The sequence below is a fragment of the Pezoporus flaviventris genome, unplaced genomic scaffold (assembly GCF_033815535.1).
Source record: "Pezoporus flaviventris isolate CSIRO_AGI_PZ_B2104156 unplaced genomic scaffold, CSIRO_AGI_Pfla_v1 ptg000146l, whole genome shotgun sequence".
Classification (NCBI taxonomy): domain Eukaryota; kingdom Metazoa; phylum Chordata; class Aves; order Psittaciformes; family Psittacidae; genus Pezoporus; species Pezoporus flaviventris.
The window spans coordinates 934,023-948,917 of NW_026892694.1; the positions used below are offsets into that span (position 1 = coordinate 934,023).

At 41.5% G+C, this 14,895-nt stretch overlaps 1 protein-coding gene across 1 annotated transcript in view; it reads right to left on the reverse strand.

Moving 5' to 3' along the window:
• Window positions 1-658: 658 nt before the first annotated feature.
• LOC133282939 (zinc finger SWIM domain-containing protein 6) overlaps window positions 659-14,895 on the reverse strand; it is an 85,362-nt gene continuing 71,125 nt past the window's right edge. The window contains exons 10-13 of the mRNA XM_061479311.1: window positions 11,262-11,419; window positions 10,607-10,770; window positions 6,945-7,026; window positions 659-3,158 (exon numbers count right to left, since the gene is read on the reverse strand). Coding sequence (XP_061335295.1) covers window positions 2,296-3,158; window positions 6,945-7,026; window positions 10,607-10,770; window positions 11,262-11,419 — 1,267 coding nt within the window. The 3' untranslated portion in view covers window positions 659-2,295. The remainder of the gene's footprint in view (window positions 3,159-6,944; window positions 7,027-10,606; window positions 10,771-11,261; window positions 11,420-14,895) is intronic.

Below are 14,895 nucleotides of genomic sequence, written 5' to 3' on the forward strand. Positions count from 1 at the left end.
ACTCTTTGCGTGCGGCCATCCAGCCAGTTCTTTATCCACTGAGTGGTCCATCCATCAAACTGATGTCTCTTCAATTTAGAGACAAGGATGTCGTGTGGGACAGTGTTGAACGCTTTACACAAGTCCAGGTAGATGACATCAACTGCTCTACCACAGGCTCCAGAAAAGCAGAAATGTTGGCAGCCAGCTGGTGAACAGGAACTCCATGCAGAGTGGAGTGAGCTGCATAGTTCAGAATACACAAAATGTTTTAGAAAAGCTGAAGAAGAGCAAGAACTATCCTTGTATATATTTGCATCACATTTCAACACTTATAGTCCCCCAAATAATCCACTGAGTGGGAACATGGCCCCACTCACTCTTCCATCCCACCAGGGCAGTATGTCATGTCTTACGGTTAATTGTATAGACCATACATCTACAATCACAGGCAGCGTTTAGTCCCTCTGACACACCAAGTCTTCTTTCATCAGCAAATGAGCTGTTGCAATTGTGAACACTACCATTCCTCAGAATATTTTTGAGGAACAAATGATTTCTTTCCTGGTCTTGGTGGTTATATTGCTTATCATCATAATGCACCAAAGTTGCAAGCTGGGCATTTAAGTTCTATGAACTATCCATACATAGTTCGACAGACAACATAAAGGAGACAGAATCGACGTTCAAAAAACTAATTTTAATCAAAACAAGAAATTGTTGATCATTAACAAGTATATAAAACAGTGATTTAGTTAAATAAATTAATATCAGTGTATCAAATCTTAATTACTTTCAACTTCATGAGCATGTTTACATGGGTGATGAAGTACAACCTTTTTACCTATAATAATAAATAAAATGGAGAGCATGAAATAGTTTTTTCAAAAAAAAATACCTGCAAACATACCCCTAGCATGTTCTCTGATGAAAGGAACAAGAGACACTAGACAACTTTTGCATCAAAACATAAAAACTGCTTAAAAAATAATACAAGGATACAGAACCAACAGCTAAAGTAAAGACACTATACTGTAACCAAAGTTGTTATTTAATAATATAATGAATGGTTTGGTAGTTAGATCTCCAGTTTGGTTATTTTAAAGCATTAAGAAAAGGCAAGATAGAAGGCTGCTTTTGTTTGAGCAATTCTAGAGAAAATAAAATATATTAAAAAAGACAAACGGAAAAGTAGAACAGTTATAACTACACAACTTTGTCCTGCACAAAGTCAAAATACCTATGCAGAATATATATATATTTGTGCACAAAGGTTAGCTTATTATTAGCTCACTGCAAAGGCATAATGTATCGTGTCGATCATTTTGCATTTTGTGTCAAAAAGGATATTTCTCTAAGTTTCCTAGGCTAGGTGGCACAAAACCTGGTTCTAGCATACTGTAGCAGCTAAGGATTGCTGCTCTGGCTGTGTACTTTTTGTTATCCCTCTTTAGTACAGTGACTGTAGCAAGAATTTGTGTATACATATATATTTATATAAAATTTCCCCCAATAGGCACCAGTCCAACCATGCAAACCAAAAGGTGGCTCTGCATAGATGCCCAGCATATAGTTCACCACCTGAGAAGCAAGGCGCACTTTAGACCTTCAGATAGGTTTTCGTTTTTGTTTAAAACCAAGGTACTGCAGGTTCAAGTATTTTGTATTACATAGGTTTTCTTGGTTTTATAAATTAATGTTATATTTTTTCAATATTCAGACATATACTAGAACATATATACACTACAATAAATGCTCTCATTATTTTTAATTTTTTTTTTTATAAATCCCTGAGAATGTATGTTGACAGTCGCTAAGTTTCCACATGCACAAGCATTGTGTGCCATGCTTCTGGATGAACAGAACTGCAAAGCCATGTGGTCAGCCTCTTAACTGTATTTCATTTGTTGGTTTGTTTAAATATGCTGAAATGTAAGGATGAGTTACAAGGGAGTAAAGCTGAATCCATTTGAGGTACTTATCACAAGATGGAGGTGTTTGGTTTGGTTTTTAAAGCCATTGCAATATATGTTTTTTTTTGAGGCTCTGAACACATAGAAAAAGGAGAGCGATGTGGGCTTTTGCCACTTGACAACATATACTCAGTGTAAACCAAACCTTTTTTAACCTCTCTCTCACACAAAACAGAAAAAAGGGAAAAAAATAAACACACTTTTACAACATGACAGTTCAGTTTGCAAACTCAGTATAATGATAGACATATAATACCAGTGTGGCTCTGTTCCTTTAAGTTCAAAAGGATACAAAGGCAGGCTCAAAGCTCAAGTAAAAACAAATCCCCCCTCCATATTTTCATCAACCAAACCTCTCACGAACCAACATCATCAGTTTCTTTTTGCCTTTGTAGATTTGTTTTAGGTTGTCAATAAACTGTGCAAACTGGATGTGTCCATCATGAGCCATTAAGAAGGTCTCTCGGGCCTTGCTGAGGAACTCTATAAACTCACTATAGTGTCGCGGGCTGATGTGAGTGAGACGTGAATGTGTTGTATTAATGTAGGCTCCAATTGTGGCATCCAGGAGTTGTCTTAAAGGGGCTTTGTCCAATGACATGATCTTACCAGAGTTCCTCCTTCCATGAAGTCCCACCATGCCAGGAGTGGTCAAAGTACACCTACGCAAAATATCTGACAGTACTGTTGCACATTTGACACTTTTGACCATCAGAGGTATTATAGCTGCCAGTTCATTTTTCCCAAGGGAGTGGCTGAGTGCACATGCCCACAGAACATCATTAATGGCAGGGTGTGTGTCCTGATTGTAGCTCAGGTTGAGATGCGTTATGGCCAAAGTGGCCAGCTTGTATGCCCGCATGGGGTAACCACGGTGCTCCATGTATCTTGCTATAGTAAAAAGCTGCGAGTAACTCATGCTAGTTGTAGCAGCATCTAGAACAATTTGGTAAGCGGTCTCAAAAGCTATGTGATCCTTTTCACATAAGGTCAGTGCAGATAGGGCACAGTTTTGAGGATCCTTCATAGCACACTGTAGAGCAAGCGTCCTAGCGCTGCTGGCCAGCTTCTCCTGCTGATGGCAGTCCAGATGCAAATGGATAATGGTGCTGTTGGACATCACTGTGGTAGCAACAATACTAGTAGCTTCTGTTGGAGTGAAAAGTGTAAACCAGTTTTGCATGATACTATCCAGTGCATAAACACCTGGGGAGAAAGAAAGGATCAGGCACAACTGATAAAACCTAGCAGATACAGATCATAGAATCATAGAATCACAGAATCATAGAATCATAGAATGGTTAGGTGTTCAGCAAAAGATTACATTTTCAAAGTCTAACAGGTTGCCTGTACATCCAAGGAGATGTGCTTCAGGCAAGAAGGGCTAAACCAGATAATATGGTTGGAAAAGGACATTAAAACAAAGGCTACTGTGCAAACTCTGTAGCAATCACTATAATGCAGATAATAACTAAAAAGCCTGCAAGATAAGCTTTAAACTCCTGGTATGACAAGTGAGCTGTTTATCTAAGACAATTTGGATAACAAATTCTGGCTTATTTGAACTCATCACATGACTCAAAAGCAGCCTTCACACTTAAAAGACAATTTTAACTACCTTTCTCAGTGTTCATCTCAAGATATAGTGAGTGTATGCACAAAAGACTATGAAAGAACACTAAATGTCTCATTTAATAGAACATCATAGACTTTAATACTAAGCACACACACACACACACACAAATCCTTACCCCCACTCCCTCCCAACAGGCTTTTCAGATACATCTTGTATCAAATTCATGTGCACCCGAATTTCCTTATAATGGAAATACTCTGAGCAATATTCACTACTTGATATTACCTGAAATAGATATTTTCCTTCGTATCACTTTATTCCTGGCACATGTGTGTGGTGGTGGGGAAGAAGGGGGAAAGAGTGACTAATGGGTTCCATGAATTGAGTCTTATAGCCAACTAGAGTGCCTTATTATTGATAGAGGCAGTTTACACATATCTGTGAGCCCACCTAAATCACACCCAGAGGTCCTTTTGTCCATAGGATTCTGATGTTTCCTGTGCACCATTTCACTTGTGCAAAATTTCAGCATAGTCAGAAAATATCAGATCTTCATCTAAATAATCATAGAATCATAGAATAGTTAGGGAGGAGGGGAAACCAGGAGGAAGCAGAGACAGGATACCTGACCCAAACTAACCAAAGGGGTATTCCATACCACAGCACATCATGCCCAGTATATAAACTGGGGGGAGTTACCCAGAAGGCCCAGATCGCTGCTCAGGTTGGGCTGGGTATTGGTCAGCAGGTGGCAAGTGGTTGTATTCTCTTCCCTTGTTATTTCCCTTATCATTATTATTATTGGTGGTAGCAGTAGTGGTTTTGTGTTATACCTTAGTTACTGGACTGTTCTTATCTAACCCTGTGGGAGTTACATTTTTTCGATTCTCCTCCCCATCCCTCCGGGAGTGAGGGGAAGAAGAAGGGGGGAGTGAGCGAGTGGCTGCGTGGTTCTGAGTTACCAGGCTTAAACCATGACAACTAATTTAAAGCAACATTAAAAACAATATTTTATTATTTGCCAACATGTAACTTCACAAAATAATACCCAGGAACTAATATCTACAAGATACACTCAGTAATAATTTCCTTAGCAAAGATGTAAAAACAATAAAACAAGAGCATTGCATGAAAATTTGCAGACAATTTTCTGGCTGAGGGCATACAAAGGCAAGCTTTATTTTCCCATGCTAGTAACAACATGAATTTCCCAGAGAATAAGCAGCAGCAATCCTTTAAAGTTCTGAAACTCAAGATTTATGAAAAAGTAGTAAATACAGTAGGGAAGCATACTTTCCAATATTACCTTTAGTGGCAATTAAAATTGCTCCCTTATCATAGTACTGACATTGTCCTCACTACCATAGTTTTTAATGCTCGCATCTTCACTTTCAGATTCTGTATCCTCATCTTGCAGATGACAAACCAGAATATAGAAGTGTCCTCTGTTCAGCACTGAACCCAGGACAAGAAGCTAAGGGATGCCTCATCAAAACACACAAGAAATTTATGGCAAAACCCAAAAATTAACATAGCGTCCTGCTGAGTGCACTATTTTCCCACTATGGTCCTCTAAGTATGAAGCTAGTTCTTCTCCCACCTTATATTCACCTCACATGGATGGGTGCATTAATGTTTGGTTTGCTTTCCAGTGCAGATGAAAGGCAGGCCACTATGTCATAGCCACATGTCGTGGTTTAAACCCAGTCAGGTAATTCGTTCGCTCACTTCCCCCCCTTTCTTTCCCTCCCCCTGCTCTCGGAGGGACGGAGAGGAGAATCAAAAGAATGCAACTCCCACGGGTTGAGATAAGAACAGTTTAGTAACTAAGGTATAACACAAATCACTACTGCTACCACCAATGATAATAATGATAAAGGAAATAACAAGGGAACAGAATACAACACCTCACCACCCGCTGACCGATAACTCGCCCCCCAAGCCCGACCAAGCTCTGACCGATACCTCCTCCAACCCTGCAGTCTCCCAGCCCTTCCGGCTAACTCCCAGTTACATCCTGGGCATGACGTGCTGTGGTATGGAATAGCTCTTTGGTCAGTTTGGGTCAGGTGTCCTGTCTCTGCTTCCTCCTGGCTTCCCCTCCTCCCTGGCAGAGCATGAGGCTCACAAAGTCCTTGGCCAAACCAAAACATCTCTATCAGCTCTGTTCCCGAGCCGAAAGTCAAAACACTGCACTGCACCAGCTACCAAGGAGGAGAAACATGACTGCTACTGCTGAACCCAGGACACCACATAACAATGATGCACTGCACTCTAAGCTTGGATTTACCCAGGTGTCGTTGTTTAAACCCAGCCAGACAGCTCGTTCACTCACTCCCCCCTTTTTCCTCCCTCTTTCTTTCATTACCCCTCCTTCCCCGCTCCCAGAGGGATGGGGAGGAGAATCGAAAGAATGTAACTCCCATGGGTTGAGATAAGAACAGTCCAGTAACTAAGGTATAACACAAACCACTGCTTCTACCACCAATAATAATAATGATAAGAGAAAATAACAAGGGAAGAGAATACGATACCACCCGCCAAAAATGAGTCCGACCCAGAAGACCCCGTGTCCTTCCGGGTAACTCCCAGTTACCCTCCCGGGCATGATGTGCTGTGGTATGGAATACCTCTTTGGCTAGCTTGGGTCAGGTGTCCTGTCTCTGCTTCCTCCCGGCTTCCCCTCCTCCCTGGCAGAGCATGAGACTCACAAAGTCCTTGGTCTGGGTAAACATTACTTAGCAACAACTAAAAACATCAATGGTATCAGCACTGTTCCCAGGCTGAAAGTCAAAACACAATGCTGCACCAGCTACCAAGAATGAGAAACACTGACTGCTACTGCTAAACCCAGGACACCAGGGCTTTAAAAAACAAAACTGAGAAAACAAACAGCAAGCAATGATTGCCCCTTCATGAGATGGTCTGCCACACAGAGACATCCTCAGCATTTCATTCACCTGTTTTCGGGTTCCTCTTCCCCACAGCTGACCAGATAGATAGCACGCTCACCAGATTTTTTGAGTCTCACCTTTCAGTGCAAGTGAAGTTGTAGAATGGTGTAACAGCCCATAACCATGAGCCTTTTCTCTGCTGTAGCCTCAAACCCAAACCCAGTGTGGAGGGGACAAGGAGAAATCTAGGGTATTTCTCATGAGGTTATGCATGCCCCTACATTGCAGGGAAAAGAAGTCACTCTGCATTACTCAACTATTGTTGCACTTGGCTTGTGTTTATTCTATCACATGCTCAAAAAACCCACTCATCATTGCCATAATTAATGTCTTATAACCAAAGGAATTTTATAGATGAACAGGAAGTGGGAGACATTTGCAGAGCCTGGGTCCTCACAAACAAGATCAAGCCCTCTGGCTGACAAAAAAGCAGGAGCCCTTGAGAAGCATCTCAAAACATACCTATTTCTGTTGCACATGTTACTAACCACCTCACCATTTCCCGCCGTCGCCAATTCAGTGTTGACAGTGTCATCCGCATCACCTATTAGAACAACACAAATAAAATACAAATTAATCCTATTGCAAAATGAAGACAATATACCAGCAATTAGGGAGTCAAGTTACTCAAATACACTGAGGTTCAAAAAGGCAGCCTCTTGCCCTCTCCACTCTGTTACTTCTTTTTAGTTGATATGTCAAAAGACTTGATAAATAGTGCTCAACTATCTTAGAAAAGCATACAGAGTAATTCCAACTACAGGTCCTTCAAGGCCAGAGGAGAAACTCTGTTTTATTCAGGGAGAGGAACACCCCCCTCCCCCTCCCAAAATACACTACAAAAAAGCCCAATCAATAACCAATTATCCAAACTAAATTATATTGTGTCTCCTCCCTCTATGTATTTAGTCTTTAAAGTGTGTATTGGGTTTTTGTGGCAAGGTTTTGGTAGTGGGGGGCTACTGGGGTGGCTTCTGTGAGAAGCCACTAGAAGCTTCCCCTGCGTCCAATAGAGCAAATACCAGCTGGCTTGAACACAGATCTGCCACTGGCCAAGGCCGGGTCTGTCAGTGATGGTGGCAGCACATCTGTGATAACATATTTAAGAAGGGGAAAACGTTATTGCACAGGAGCAATTGTAGCCAGAGAGATTAGTGAGAATATGTGAGGGAAAAAACTGTAGACACCAAGGTCAGCGAAGAAGGAGGGAGAGGAGGTGCTCCAGGTGCTGGAAAAGAGATTCCCCTGCAGCCCATGATGAGGCAGTCTGTCCCCTGCAGCCCATGGAGGTTAACAGTGGACCAGACATCTATCTGCAGCCTGTGGAGGACCCCATGCTGAAGCAGGTGGCTGTCCGAAGGAGGCTGTGACCCTGTGAAAAGCCTGCACTGGAGCAGGCTCCTGGCAAGACCAGTGAACCTGTGGAGTGAGAGGAGCCCACTCTGGAGCAGATTTGGTGGCAGGACTTGTGATGCCATGGGGAACTCATGCTGGAGCAGTGTGTTCCTGAAAGATTTCCCCATGGAAAGGACCTGTGCTGGAGCAGTTTGTGGAGAACTGTAGCTCACAGGAGGACCCACACTGGAGAAGTTCATGGAGGACTGTCTCCTGTGGGAGGGACCCCATGCTGGAGCAAGGGAAGAATGTGAGGAGTCTGTCCCTGAGGAGGAAGAAGTGGCAGAAACAATGTGTGATGAACTTGACCACAACCCCCATTCCCTGTCCCCCTTCACCACCTGGGGGAAGGAGGTAGAGAAATTGGAAGTAAAGTTAAGTTCAGGAAGAAGGGATAGGTGGAGGGCAGGTGTTTTAAGATTTGGTTTTATTTCTCGTTACCCTACTCTGATTTGGTTGGTAATAAATTAATTTCCTCAAGTTGAGTCTGGTTTGCCAGTGATGGCAATTGGTGAGTGATCTCTACCCATCCTTATCTTGACCCACGAGGCTTTCATTATATTTTCTCTCCCCCATCCAGTTGAGGAGGGAAGTGATGGAGTGGCATCCAGCCAGGGTCAGCCCACCACAAAATGTGTTAACTCTTGTTGAGCAAACTAACTCATCTAATTTTTCCCCCATCTGCATTTTTTTCATTGACTTCAACAATACAGAGAGGAGTTAGAGTGTACTGTGATTTAACTGGCTGCTTATGCTGCGATGTTATATATACACACTTCTAGATATATCCGGATATTATTAGTAAGTTGAAGAGATGATTTTGCTCTCTGAAGAACAAGTCCTTGCAAAGAAGTTCCACCATAAAACCGTCATAGAAAAAAGGACTATACACTCTGATTACAGTGCCTGTATTTCACATAATTTGCTATTATTGCTTATGTTGTTTCTCAAAATGTGGACAAATATGTTTATGCAGTAAAATGAACACTGCATGGAAGTTTCATGGAAAGCTTGTTTCAGCTGACTGGACAGACTCCACAGATGTCTAGATGAAGAAAGCAAATAGTTTTCCCCTTACAATATCATTGATCATACTGTGGTATTACTATTTGTAGCAATTAAACAAAGAGCATAATAGGTCAGTCAGAGCTTTCAGTGATGATCATTACATGTTAACTCATAAAATGCACTCAGAAAACAGCTTGGAGTCAGCAAAATTTGTAAGAGCTTTTGTAAGAGTTTTTGACCTGAAAAAGTTTCCTGACTTGAACTGTTCTGGAATTAGGTACCTTTCATTTGATTAAACTGGCAATTGGGGGGACTAAGAGAGGAACCCTTTACTGAAGATAAAAAAAAAAAAAACAAGGATTTAAAATAAAGCATATATTGATGTCTTGACCACAGAGAAGCTGAAGTTCATTTATACTGTAGGGCATGTAGCCAAAGAACTATTTCACTTCTGCTCAATATGTTCTTGAGCCACTTCTTCCTAAAAGGGAGTTCCAGATCTGTTCAAATTCTATCCAATATCTGTGCTATCAATTGAAGAGAGCTTCTCAACAGGTTAGTAAGTCTGAAAATGACAAGAAACCCCTGGGAATTACATAGCTTATCTAAAAGCTAAGCTCTCTTTCACAGAGAATACAGAGAATAACCTTGACTTTGTCCTGATGGATCTTTTTTTGTTTTGTTTTTTTTTTTAATAAGAATTTCTTGTTCTAGAGGAACAGATGATCTCACTACCCATAAGAGAAGCAGATTTCCACAGCAACCATGGGAATAAGAAAGGCTAACAAAGCAAACAATGTCAGCTTTCTGATTAAAGACTTCTAAAAGTCTAGAATAGGCAAATAGTACCTTTCTTTGGCATGAGAAGCAACTGGAATAATATCCTTTCCCCAGAAGTGTTTGGGGCTTTGTTTACTGAAGCAAAGTAATAAATGGTTTTCTGTTCTTTGCATTTTTTGCTTGTTTGGAGTTTTTAATTGTTTTTAAGAACTCCCTGAAGAGGGATAGAGAGATCTATTTTTGTTGAAATGAACTGTGTAAACTACAAGATTCATCAGTATAAAGCAATATTACTCCAGATATCAAAAAAAAAATTAGCTTTCTCTTTGTAGCTTGTGAAGTCTCTCCTGAGAGCCTGAAAACTGATCTGAGGTTTGTGTACATGTCAAGCTGAGTCTGATACAGATGACCATCCTGCAGCTTGTGGAGTGCAGGATTTTATGAAGTGAAAGGGCTGCTGTTTGCACAGTCTGCCTTAGAAACAGGTCATTATGGTTGACCTTGGCTTTCTCCAGGAATTCAACAAGCACCTACCAAATCTCATTTGAAGGAAAAGAGGAAAGGATGGGAGAAATGATAAGAAGCCCCTCAAAGCCATGGAAAAGATCTGCAAAAATGCATTTCTGGCAAGCAGAATAATTTTGCTCTCTAGCCATTCCTACATATACTCCCAAACCCACTGTATTAGTCCTCTCATCCCTTAACAGGAGTGCCCTGCAGACAGCTGCTTCCAGCTCTCTCTTTCCACTCAAATGGTACAAAGGTGCAGATCCTTGCTCTGTGTTTACCAGTCAACTGTGCTTTGCATCAGAAAATGGAATCAAAAAGTTCCAGACAGAGCCCAAAGAGGGTATGTTCCTAAGTGACTTAAAGAGCTGCACCCACCAACACGGGGTAAAATTTCTGTCTTCTACTGCAGTAACAATGAATGAGGGAAATACCTGAAGGCCCAACTCCAGAGAAACTTTCAGAAGAGTGATATCTGGCAAGCTGTCCATGAGTGTTGCTATTTTAAATGCATCCTGGGCAAGTTTGAAGATGTGTGATGAGGAGTGGATATTTTTCTGTATGGATTCTAACACTGTTTCCAGCCTCCGAACATCACCTGCAATGTGTGAACAGAATCACCAAAACAAAACAAGCTCCCAAAACATCCAGAAATGCCTTATAATCGAGCCAGCCATTGCTATGCAATAGTACGTTTCAGTTACACACATTTTGTTTTTATAAACCTGCCATAATTAAATTATGTGAACAAAAGATACAAGGCAGCACAAACTCCTCTAGTGCCTGCCTGATGGTACATGGCCAAAAGTCATCCCAATTTGTGAAATTTAAAAGTGATTTTTCCACTCCTGGATTTCACAATCTATATCATATGTCAGAACAAAAAGCTGTCCCATGAGTGTCAATTAAAGCTACCATGTAGCTAGTTTAAACCACTTTGCTAGAAAATTGACAGGTTTAAGTCAGTTCAGTTTGTTGTTCCCATTTCAAGCTCCTGTCAGATTGTGATTTGGATTCCCAAACTTGTGCTTATTACATGTAATATTAAAAGCATACATTTAGTTGAGTATGTAACTGACAGCAATGTACCTTTGGCTGCTGTTAGCATGGTCGATGCCAGCTCACACTGCTGGGATTCGATGTGACTTAGGGTGAACCAGTGGGGATACCGGTTTGGAACAATTGATGCAATGTGGTGTGGGTGGGACATGTCTCCCGAAGGAGCTGTAGATTCCAGTACTAGCAAACTGAAATAAGGAAGAAATCATCTTTCATTAAATCATTATTATATTAGGTTACTCATAAGCAAAACTAAAGCTGCAAGAACACTTGACCTTGTTTATGAAATGTGTAGTTTTGGGTATAAAGGTATTGAAAACCACTTCTCTTCTTGGGGAATCTTAAAAGTCCATTTGCCAAACTTGCCTAAATCAATGGGCATCTGTAGGAATTCACAGGACAATTAAGCCATCCATTGGCCAAGGCAGTAGAGACTTTCTGTATCATCCATAGAGTTGAAGCTTTTTTCTCTCGCCTTGTTTCAGTCTTTGAATATTTGGAATACTTTCTTTACTTGCAGATGCTCAAACTAAGGGAGAGGGATATTCAACAAGTCATTTGGATTTTGACCTTGCAATAATTTCAGGCCTACCAAAAGGACATTTTACTGCTCAAATATGAACTAGTTTTTAAGGTCCTTAAACTCTACCTACCAACATTTGATAATGTGCACACTAATATGAAAAAAAGACCTTTTTGATTTGTATCAAGTCAAATCTCTTCCCTAGTACCACTGAGACACCTCTTTACATAGCTTTATATACCTAAAATAAAACAGATATAAATTCTTTAGCTGATTTCTTTTTCCAAGCAGAGAGAGGGAGAAGAAAAAAAGATGCATTATAAAATGTTTCAAATAAACAGGAAAAATATGAACTACATAATGCAAAAAGGATTTTTAGGTTATGAGTAAAAGTAAATAGACAAAAAGCATGAAAGGAAGAAGCTGTTTGAGGGAAATCTTGTCACTTTGAATTTCATTGCCAGCTTCTATGTTTCTTTGCTGTGAAAAAAGAAATACTGTTGTGAATTGGTGGTTTTCATGCAATTTTGGCAAGATTAGGGAACATCATAACAATAACAAGCAGATTTAGCATTCTTCACTTTTTTTCCCTTTAGAGCATCAATTATTTGGCTAAGTTTTAGCAAAGCTACTTTGTGATTAAACATCACCATTAAAGACTTACTCCCAAAGCCTAGGTTGAAATTCAGGCTTCACAAGGTATTAGCCAAATTAAGCTAAATATTGAAGTCCAAATTCCAAGTGAGTAGTCAACTAGGTCACCACAGATCCACATTCTCTGATGCTCTACTCTATATGTTTCAGTGTTGCAAGCAGACAGACTGTAGACAGAAGTGACCATCAAGAACAGCAAACCCTATCCTTGCAGAACTGAGGTGCATGCATGAAAGGCCTTATGGTCTCAGATTCCATTGAATTCACACTGAATGTTCCACACACTAAAAGAGGAATAAAAAAATAAACAGCAACACGGGATTTTGAATACAGATAGACAAAATATTCCAGAGTTGCCATCATAGGTCAGTGACCTGTGTAGACACTTATGTCTGGAAAGCAACTAGCTGTACTCTTGGAAAGTAAACTTCTTTGATAAATGTTCAGGAGAAGAAAGAAATATGCTTGACTTCTAAAAGCATAAGCAAGTGCACAGACTTCTATGTGCAAATATTATACCCCAGCCATGGAGGAAGGGATGCTCAAATTTACCTCTTCTGATCAGAGAATCATAGAATCAGAATGGTTAGGGTTGGAAAGGACCATAAGATCATCTGGTTCCAACCCCTCTACCATGGGCAGATGTGTACGGATGTGAGGGCAAATCTAGTTGCAATATCTGTCACTCCACTGATCGCCAGGGTTGATTCAGCTGATCTGGCTGGCTAGGCAGGTGTCCCCTTCCTCCCTCACTGCTCCACGTGCGTCCCTCTCAAAAATGTGTGCTCAGTCAAAGAGGATGGTACTGTTCATTGGGCACGGGTATATGGTAGCTGTGCTCCCCTTCTAGAACCTCCAAACAAGCTCATGGTCCAGTTGTAGGAGAACCATGTAGAGTAGTCAAGCTTCCAAGACTGCAGACACATCCAAGTGAGGCACTGCACATGGCAGTCTGCCATTGTTTAAATTCATCCCTCGATCATGAGCCCATCTATATGTTGTATCTCTGCCCTGATGGCCTGAAGTATCATGGGCTCACCAGGCCAAAAATAATTCACCTTTATGTTGCCAATCTAAGTCCATCTGAGCCACTTCAATCTTAGCCGCTTTATCCACTTGTTGGTTGCTCTGGTGTTCCTCAGAGGCCTGACTCTTGGGTACGTGGGCATCTACATGGTGTACCTTCACCACCAGGTTCTGCACCATGGCAGCAATATCTTTCCACAGTGCAGCAGCCCAGATGGGTTTACCTCTGCGTTGCCAGTTGCTCTGCTTCCATTGCTTCAACCACCCCCACAGGTCATTTGCCACCATCCATGAGTCAGTATAAAGTACTGGCCATTTGTTTTTTGTTGTTCAGCAATGTCCAAGGCCAGCTGGATGGCTTTTATCTCTGCAAGTTGACTCGATTCACCCTCTCCTTCAAAAGTTTCTGCGACTTGCCTTAGGGGACTCTATGCAACTGTCCTCCATCTCCGATTCCTTCCCACAATACAGCAGGACCCATCAGTAAACAAGGCATACTGCTTTTCACTTTCTGACAGTTTATATATGGTGGGGCCTCTTCAGCACGCATCACCTCCTCCTCTGGTGACATTCCGAAATCTTTGCCCTCTGGCCAGTCCATGATGACTTCCAGAATGCCTGGATGACTGGGATTTCCTGTTCGAGCTCGTTGTGTAATTAGTCCAGCTCATTTACTCCATGTAGCATCAGTTGCATGATGTGTAGAGAAGACCCTGCCTTTGAACATCCAGCCCAGCACAGGCAATTGGGGTGCCAGGAGAAGCTGTGCTTCAGTGCCAATCACTTCCGAAGCAGCTCGAACCCCTTCATAGGCTGCCAGTATCTCTTTTTCAGTTGGGGTATAGCTGGCCTCAGATCCTCTGTATCCCCAACTCCAAAAGCCGAGGGGTCGACCTCGAGTCTCCCCTGGAGCTTTCTGCCAGAGGCTCCAGGCAGGATCATTCTCCCCAGCTACAGTGTACAGTACTTTTTTTTATATGTGGCCCGGTCCGGACAGGTCCAAGGGCTACTGCATGAACTGTCTCTCATTTAATTTGCTCAAAGGCTTGTTGTTGCTCAGGGCCCCGTTTAAAATCATTCTTCTTCCGGGTCACATGATAGAGAGAGCTTGCAATCAGACTCTAATTTGGGCTGTGCATTCTCTAGAACCACACAGCATTTAAGAAAGCTTGTGTTTCTTTCTTATTAGTTGGTGGAGACATTGCTGTTATCTTGTTGATCACACCTGTGGGGATCTGGCAACATCCATCTTGCCATATTATTCCCAAAAAATTAATCTCCTGTGCAGGTCCCTTGACCTTACTCTGTTTTATGCCAAAACCAGCTTTTAGCAGGATTTAGATTTAGGATTTTTCTCCCTTTCTCAAAACATTCCACTGTATCATCCCCCACAATAATGTCATCAATGTATTGCAGGTGTTCTGGAGCTTGCCTCTTTTCCACTGCAGTCTGGATCAGTCC